The sequence below is a fragment of the Crocuta crocuta genome, unplaced genomic scaffold (assembly GCF_008692635.1).
Source record: "Crocuta crocuta isolate KB4526 unplaced genomic scaffold, BGI_CrCroc_1.0 scaffold53, whole genome shotgun sequence".
Lineage (NCBI taxonomy): Eukaryota > Metazoa > Chordata > Mammalia > Carnivora > Hyaenidae > Crocuta > Crocuta crocuta.
The window spans coordinates 2,900,006-2,908,605 of NW_027529432.1; the positions used below are offsets into that span (position 1 = coordinate 2,900,006).

General features: G+C 56.9%; 1 protein-coding gene across 1 annotated transcript in view; it reads left to right on the forward strand.

The window, feature by feature from the left end:
• SART1 (spliceosome associated factor 1, recruiter of U4/U6.U5 tri-snRNP) overlaps window positions 1-8,600 on the forward strand; it is an 18,296-nt gene that overhangs the window by 8,822 nt on the left and 874 nt on the right. The window contains 5 exon segments of the mRNA XM_077759816.1: window positions 6,539-6,712; window positions 7,113-7,223; window positions 7,525-7,612; window positions 7,969-8,059; window positions 8,178-8,313. Coding sequence (XP_077615942.1) covers window positions 6,539-6,712; window positions 7,113-7,223; window positions 7,525-7,612; window positions 7,969-8,059; window positions 8,178-8,313 — 600 coding nt within the window.

An 8,600-nucleotide genomic window follows, 5' to 3' on the forward strand; every position in this document is an offset into this window, starting at 1 on the left:
CCTGGGCTGGGGTGCAGGGAGAAAAGGAGGTCTGCTGGGCGGATGAGCGGGGACTCCCTGTCTGCTACAAATGGTCGCCAGCGGGAAGCGAGTCTGGTCAGCGCATTTAAGGGTTTCTCCAGCTCGTCCAGCTGCGCCGTGTTGGCAGCCAAGTAGGTGACGTCTGGGATTAATCCCGGTTGGGTTTGTCGAGGGGAGAGACCAGGTAACATGTTAGCAGAGGAGGGACTCCGCTGACGCACGGAGTGCAGGCTGGGTGGTGCGGATGCACCAGGAGGGGCGGTGGAGGGGAAGAAGGGACTGGAGTCCTGGTGAGGTTCAAGAATCACTGGATTAGGTTTTACAGGGTAAGTGAGCGGGGCAGATGGGAGGCAGCAGACGGAGAGGAGACACGGAATTGGGGGCTGCAGGGGCCGTGGATGTTGGTGAGGCTAAGTCAGGGCTGGGGGGAGAGGCTGGGGAAACGGCTGGCAGGAGATCAGGGAACCTCTGAGGCAGCGGCTGGATGGGTCCTCTGGAGGCAGACGTCCCCGAGAGTGAAGGCGAGAGCAGGGGCGGAGGGAAGGCAGGAAGCGGGGGCTGGACTCCCCAGTGAAAGGAGGGGACTTGAGGAGGTCGGGAGGTGACGGGACTCCGGGAGTAGCAGGTGCCGCCCACATGCCAGGGCCTGCGCCCCGTGGGATGGCAGGAACCAGGCGGAACTGCTCTCTCCGCCTTCACAGAGTTCGCGGTGCGGCCAGACATCAGGGTTTCATCCCGCAGCAAATGCTTACCAAGCGCCCCGCGTCCAGCAGGGAACACGGCAGCCGAAAGCCCTGGAGTGTCTGTCCTCGTGAAAGTTTTGTTCTAGTGCGAGGAGAGGAGGCGGAACAACATCTGGTGAGGAGAGGAGAGACAGGAAAAGGCAAGGCCGTGGAGAGATCGGGAGTAAAGGGGTGCTCCTGTTTTCAGTCGGCTGGCTGAAAACAGCCAGCCGACTGGCAGTCGGAGGGCCTCCCTGAGGAGGTGATGGTTGAGACCAGATGAACTGAGCCTCAGTGACGTGCTGAGGCACAGTTCGGAGATGAGAGCGCACCTGGGACCCGAGGCGCTGAGTCCGGAGTGACTGGGCTCGCTCGGGAAGTTGGCTGAGGCCTGCGTGGCTGCAGTGCCAGNTCAGGGAGGGCCTCCCTGAGGAGGTGATGGTTGAGACCAGATGAACTGAGCCTCAGTGACGTGCTGAGGCACAGTTCGGAGATGAGAGCGCACCTGGGACCCGAGGCGCTGAGTCCGGAGTGACTGGGCTCGCTCGGGAAGTTGGCTGAGGCCTGCGTGGCTGCAGTGCCAGCCACGGGGACGGTGACAGGGAGGGAGGTGGGCGGAGGCCAGTTGGGCAGCGGCTTGCTCCTGCGGTAGATTCAGCCAGTGGGGTTCCGTCGGAGGGAGACCAGTGGGAATGCATGGTGGCCCGCTGGGGTGACGGCCATGGAGCCCGGAAGAAGCCGCCGTGTGTGGGATGCTTTTTGAGGATGGAATTGGCAGCGTTTGCCGATTGCACGTGAGATCGTGAGTGGGCAGGAGAGGTTAAGGACGACTCCCAAGGGTTCCGACCCGAACAGCTGCCCGTGGACTGGGCTAAGGAACAGGTTTCTGAGATGGGAACAGGTTGGGGAGGACAGGTTTGGGGGAGAAGACCAGGTGTCCGGTCTTGGTTAAGTTTTGAGGTGCCTTTTTATTAGAGGTGATGGGATACTGAGTAGGCGGTTGGATGCACGAATTTGAACTTCAAAGGAGAGGCCGAGGCTGCAGACGTGAATGCAGAAGTCTGTACGTAAGCAAGTACACACTGTCTCTGTCAGAAATAAGCCTTAACAAACTATATATCTGTATGGGGGAAATTATAGTCTGTTCTCAAAAGACGTTAAAGAAGCCAGCTGCACCGTTGTTTCAGGCAGCAAGGGCTGCCGTGACGGAGTGCCGCAGACCGGGTGGCTTAAGCAGCAGAAATTTCTTTCTTATATATATTTTATATATATATATTTCTAGGAGAGAGAGGNAACTAAGCCACCCAGGCGCCCCAAGCAGCAGAAATTTCTTTCTCACAGCCCTGGAGCCTGGAAGTTCAAGATGAAGGTGTTGGGTGTTGGTTGCTCCCAGGGCTTGGTGGTGGCCGGTTTCTCACGTGTCATCTCACGGCCTTTTCCCTGCGCGCCTGCATCCCTGGGGTCTCGCCCTCTTCCCACTGGGACACCAGCCTACTGGATTCGGGCCTCGCCCTTATGACCCTGACCGTGACCATCTCCTCAAAGGCCCGGTCTCCAGACACAGTCCTGCTGGGGGCAGGGTTTCAACGTAGGAGTTTTGGGAGGGCACAGTGCCGTCCACGACTGGGTAGGACTCCATGCTGTGAAGATGTTCATCTTCTCAAGTTAATTTATAGATTAATCATGCAGTTCCAATAAAAATCCCACAGGGGCTTTTGTGGAACCCAGAAAGCTAATTCTAAAATTTCCTTGGAAAATCAAAAGGTCAGAAAGAGCCGAGACGCTTTGAATAACAAAGGGGTGGGATTTGCTCTCACGGAGACCAGGGGGTTGTGGTAGTGAAGGTGGTGAAGCCGGGAGTGCCAGGGCTGGGACCCAACAGACGGCCCAGGAGCAGACCCCTGGGATGGGACAGCCGGTGTCCCCGGGTGGGGGCGCTTGGTTCAGCACGTGCTGTCTGGACAGTTACTCACCGATTTGAGAAAAGGTGACATTGGGTTTGTACCTCACACAAAATTTACTTACAGAGAGATTGAGACCTTATAAGTAAAAACTTAACTTTCCAGAACAAAGTTACGGAAATTACGTTTGTGACTTTGTAGCAGAGAAAGATTTTTTTTCCCCTTTTTCATTGCATTAAAGTACATAGAACATAAAATTTAGCATCTTGGCCTTTACCAATAAATATATACGTTTTAGAGAGAGGGTGTGCGGGGGAGAGGGGCAGAGGGAGAGAGAATCCCCAGCAGGCTCCGCTCTCAGCACAGAGCCCGACACGGGGCTCATCCCACCACCCTGGGATCATGACCTGAGCCGAAATCGAGAGTCGGACCCCCAACTGACTGAGCCCCCCAGGCACCCCTTAAGCATTTTTAAACGTCCAATTCAGTGACGTTAAATCCCTTCACGTGGTCGTGCAGCCCGTCTCCTCCATCGCCCCCAGAGCCCTCTCGTCTTGTAAAACAAACCCTGTTCCCATTAAATACTAATTCTCACCCCTGGGTCCCTGGCAGCCATGCCCTACTTCCCGTCCCTGTGAGTTTGACCTCTAGGGACCTCCTATAACGGGAATGACAGAGATTTTCTTAATTTTTTTTTTAATTGTGACTGGATTATTTTAGGAGAAAGATATTGTTAAAGGTACAAATGTAAAGCATAAAGCATGAGGGGAAAACCGCTAATATTGAACTACTTAGGAATTAAGAACTGAAGTTATTTCAGTTTTTTTTTAACTTTTATTTATTTTTGAGAGACAAGAGAGAGACAGGGCATGAATGGGGGAGGAGCAGAGAGAGAGGGAGACACCGAATCTGAAACAAGCTCCAGGCTCCGAGCTGTCAGCACAGAGCCCGATGCGGGGCTCGAGCCCACGAACCGTGAGATCATGACCTGAGCCGGAGTCGGACGCTTAACCGACTGAGCTGCCCAGGCACCCTGAACTGAAGTTATTTTAAAAAGGTGTCATGGGGGCGCCTGGGTGGCTCAGTCGGTTAAGCCTCCAACTTCAGCTCAGGTCATGATCTCGCGGTTCATGGGTTCGAGCCCCGCATTGGGGTCTGGGCTGACAGCTAGCTCAGAGTCTGGAGCCTGCTTCGGATTCTGTGTCTCCCTCTCTCTCTGATCCTCCCCTGCTTACGCTGTGTCTCTCAGAAATAAATTTAAAATAAATAAATAAATAAAAATAAAAAGGTCATGAAGAGTGAAAGAAGACAGGTCAGAAGGGGAAGATATTTGCTCACGTCCATGTAACCGTCATATGTGGGTTAGTGTCGAGAACATCCGAACAACAAAATTGTACAAAATGGGAAAAGAGGCAAAAGACCCTGGCAGGCAGTTCACAGAGGTGGGAGGGTAAATAGCCAAGAAAATACCTACGGAGGCTCAGCGTCGCGAATGGTCAAGGGAAGGCGAGCTACCACATCGACCAGGTCACACTCATGCCGTTCGACAAAGACGCCCAGGTCTGGCAGTGCTGAGCGTCGGCGAGGGCTTGGAGCAGCCGGAACCCTCACCACGCTCTTGTCGGGCGTGTGGGCGAGTGTGGCAAGAGGGGGAAGACGCTGACGTAATCTTGTAGAGTCTGGTGCACGTGCCCTTCAGCCCGGCGCCCCTGCTCCTGAGTGTGCCCCAGACACACACTTGCCCGCGTGCTCCGGGTGACGGGCATCCTGCGTGATGACCAAAGGGCCGCTGCGCGCTGGGTCACCAGGCTAAGTCCGTTCACATCGTGGACTGCGGTTCTGTAGTGAAAAGCTAATGAAGTACAGCCACTCGTGTCAGGATGGAGCTTAAAATGTATTTTATTTAAAAAAAGTGTTTTTGGGGCACCTGGGTGGCTCAGTCAGTTGAGCCTCCAACTTCAGCTCAGGTCATGATCTCGCGGTTCATGGGTTCGAGCCCTCCATCGGGCTCTGTGCTGACAGCTCAGAGCCTGATTCAGGGGCAGCAAGATGGAGGATACAAAGTAAGCTCCCTGCACCCAGGATGTTCAGAGGGATAGGCCCGGTGCGCGCCAGCAGTTGTCAGGGCCATCTCTGGGCATGGGCACAGCTATTTCNAAAAAATTTTTTTGAAAAAGCACATCATAAGGGAATCTACAGCACGGTTCAGATTATATAATGTTTTAAAAATGTACAGCTGGGGGCACCTGGGTGGCTCAGTACGGTGAGCTTCTGACATCAGCTCAGGCCATGATCTTGTAGTTGGTGAGTTCAAGCCCCACTCGGGCTTGCTGCTGTCAGCGCAGAGCCTGCCTCAGATCCTCTGTCCCCCTCTCTCACTGCCCCTCCCCCGCTTGTGCTCTCTCAAAAATAAAGCTTTAAAAAAAAACCAAAAAACAACCAGGGCACCTAGGTAGCCCAGTCATTGGGCATCTGACTTTGACTCAGGTCATGATCTCAGGGTTCATGGGTTCGAGCTCCAGCCCTGCTTTGGATGAGCCCTGCTTCTCTCTCTTTCTGTCTCTCTCTCTCTGCCTCTCCTGGGATATTCTCTCGCTCGCTCGCTCTCTCAAAAAAGAAAAGAAAAAGACAACCAGGGACACCTCGGTGACTCATTCTGTTAAGTGTCTGACTCTTGATTTTGGTTCAGATCACATCTCACAGTTCGTGAGATCAAGTCTCGTGTTATGCTCTGTGCTGGGCACATGGAACCTGCTTGGGATTCTCTGTCTCCCTCTCTCTATGCCCCTCCCGCTACGATGCACGGTCTCTCAGAATAAATAAACCTAAAAAAAAAAAAAATACAACAAAATAATACCCTGTTTGTGGAGGGGTCCTTGTGTGGTAAAACTGAAGAAAAGCCAGTGAGGGTGGGCGCCTGGGTGGCTCAGTCAGTTAAGTATCTGACTTTGGCTCAGGTCATGATCTCGTGGTTTATGAGTTCGAGCCCCACGTCGGGCTCTGCACTGATAGATAGAGCCTGCTTGGGATTCTCTCTCTCTCTCTCTCTCTCTCTCCCTCTCTCTCTCTCTCTCTCCCACCCCTTCCCCCATCCTGCTAGCTCCCTCCCTCTCTCCCTCGAAATAAATAAATTTAATTTTAAAAAGCCAGTGAATCATGAGCACAAATAACGAACAAGGAGACAGGCTTGAAAGGATAATATTCCTGAGAGTGGGCGATGGGCGCCGGGGTGGTGTATTTAGTTACTATTTTTAAAAACACACTTGTGTCGGAACGCTTTTATGCTTAAGGTGATATTCATTAAAAATAAATGTAGTCAAGCAGGGTGGAAGGAAGGGGTGTGGAAGTGGATGTGGTGACTGGAAACTTCTCTGAGGAGCGTCGGGAGCGGGCACGCGAAGGGCCTTGCGGCCACGCTGGGCAAGAGGGTGTCCTGAGGGTGGAGCAAGGCAGGTGTGCGGGTGGGTGATGGGTGCCGGAAGTATGTGGGAGTTCCCAGGTGTCTCCCAACCCTGTGACCTCAGGGAAGGGTTCTGGAAGAGCTGGTGTTTACCTCGAGTCCTGAAACTGGAGTTTGTAGGGTGAAGGGTGAGCGGCGGGGGAGAGGCAGAGAGGCCCTGGTGTGCTTCGATCCCGGGGGAAGATGTGGGGCTGTGGAGAACAGCCGTGTAGAATTCTGGATATTTATATAAAGGGCAGAAGGGAGTCATTGAAGGCTCTGGAGTGGGGAGTGACCTGGTGAGATGGGTGTAGGTGCAGAGTGGGGAGTGGATGGGGAGCCACGGAGGACGCAGAGACCAGCCAGGTCCGCTGTGGACATAGGAATGGCTTCTGGGTCTCGATGGCACCTCCCCAGAAACTTCTGGGTTTGCCCACAGCTGCTCCCTCCCCCAGGTGGTGGAGATTGTGAAGAAGCTGGAATCCCGCCAGCGGGGCTGGGAGGAAGACGAGGACCCAGAGCGGAAGGGGGCCATCGTGTTCAACGCCACATCGGAGTTCTGCCGCACGCTGGGGGAGATCCCCACCTACGGGCTGGCCGGCAACCGGGAGGAGCAGGAAGAGCTCATGGTGGGTCCTCGGGCGGCCTGCCCCTCCCCTCTTCTTTTTTTTTTTAATGTTTTATTTATTTCTAGGAGAGAGAGAGAGAGACAGCGTGAGCAGGGGAGGGTCAGAGAGAGAGGGAGTCACAGACTGAAACAGGCTCCAGGCTCTGAGCTGGCAGTCAGCACAGAGCCCGACGCGGGGCCCGAACCCACGAACCGCGAGATCATGACCTAAGCGAAAGTCGGACGCTTAACCGACTAAGCCACCCGGGCGCCCCTGCCCCTCCCCTCTTCTTCCCTCCACTCCCGGTTTGGGTCCCCCCACTGGCCCGGTCCTCAGTAACGAGCCTCAGCGCCCCCGTGGGTTAGGAGGCTGGCGGGGGGGCTGGGGCTCCCCGGGCTGACCCTGGTCTTCCGACCCCCAGGACTTTGAACGGGACGAGGAGCGCTCGGCCAACGGCGGCTCGGAATCAGACGGGGAGGAGAACATTGGCTGGAGCACAGTCAACCTGGACGAGGAGAAGCAGCAGCAGGATGTGAGGGGCGCAGGGGCCAGGCCGGGGGGTGGCGCGGGGGAGCCCACTGCCCGGTGCAGCCGGGGGCTGGGGCAGCTCTGCCCCTTCATCGCTGGGGGACCTGGAGCAAGTGGCCCGTTGTCCCAGAGCCCCGCTCTCCTCTGGGATGGGGTCCGTAATGCTCGTAGTGTCGTGGGGAGGCTCAGCGAGGCGCCCGGCACGGGGCCCCGGCACGGGAAGGACCACAGCCTTGTGTGGCGGGGGGGAGGGGGTGAGAAGAGCCCGCGCCCCGCTCACCGCCTTCCCGCGTGCCGCCCCCCAGTTCTCTGCCTCCTCCACCACCATCCTGGACGAGGAGCCCATCGTGAATAGAGGGCTGGCGGCCGCCTTGCTGCTGTGTCAGAACAAAGGTGAGGGGCCTTGAGCCCTGGGCGGGGGCGGGGGGGCGGTGTACAGGGTGAGCCACACCCCTGGGACCTGCGCGCTGCCCCTCTGCACCCAGCTTCGGGGCGGTTGTGGCACCATCTGGCCTTGCTGCGCCGTGTCACCCCATTTTTGATGGCTTTGCCACACACACCCCCCCCACACACACACACAGCCACCGCTCACCCCTGAGTCTCAGCATGTCTGGGGAGAATCGGAGCAGTTGAGGTGGTCAGGCCGTGGCCTTGAGAGAGCCCGGCTGGATTGACCTGGCTTGGGCCGCGCCTCTGAGGGCAGAGGAGGGTGGGGGGCAGCCTGGAGTCTGACCACCGCCTCTCCCCAGGGCTGCTGGAGACCACGGTGCAGAAGGTGGCCCGGGTGAAGGCGCCCAACAAGTCCCTGCCGTCGGCCGTGTACTGCATTGAGGACAAGATGTGAGTGGGGCAGGCCGGCGGCGGGTCACGGGGGTGGCGCTGGCTGGAGGCTGGCGGGCACCCAGGTGAGGTGGGCAGTGCTGGCCCTGAAGCCCCCCACCCTCTGTCTCGCACTCAGGGCCATCGACGACAAGTACAGCCGGCGGGAGGAGTACCGAGGCTTCACCCAGGACTTCAAGGAGAAGGACGGCTACAAACCCGACGTTAAGATCGAGTATGTGGATGAGACGGGCCGGAAACTCACGCCCAAGGAGGTGAGCAGGGCTGTGGGTGATGGAGCCACAGAGAGGTGAGGCCCCTGCCCTTCCCAGAGGAGGCGGAGCTGCACTGAGGGGTCTTGGCTGGGGTGCTGCAAAGTGTCAGAGCCCCTGTGCCTCGGTTTCCATTTTTGGGGGGCACAGCAGGCCCCTTCACGGTCCCGGTTCCTTTGACCGCCTGCTTGCAGTGGCTTGGTGGGGACCGCCTGGGACAGTCTTTCCAGGGCCCCGCCCTCACCGCGCTCTTCCCCACATGCTCCCAGCCCAGCCCCCAGGGTGCCATC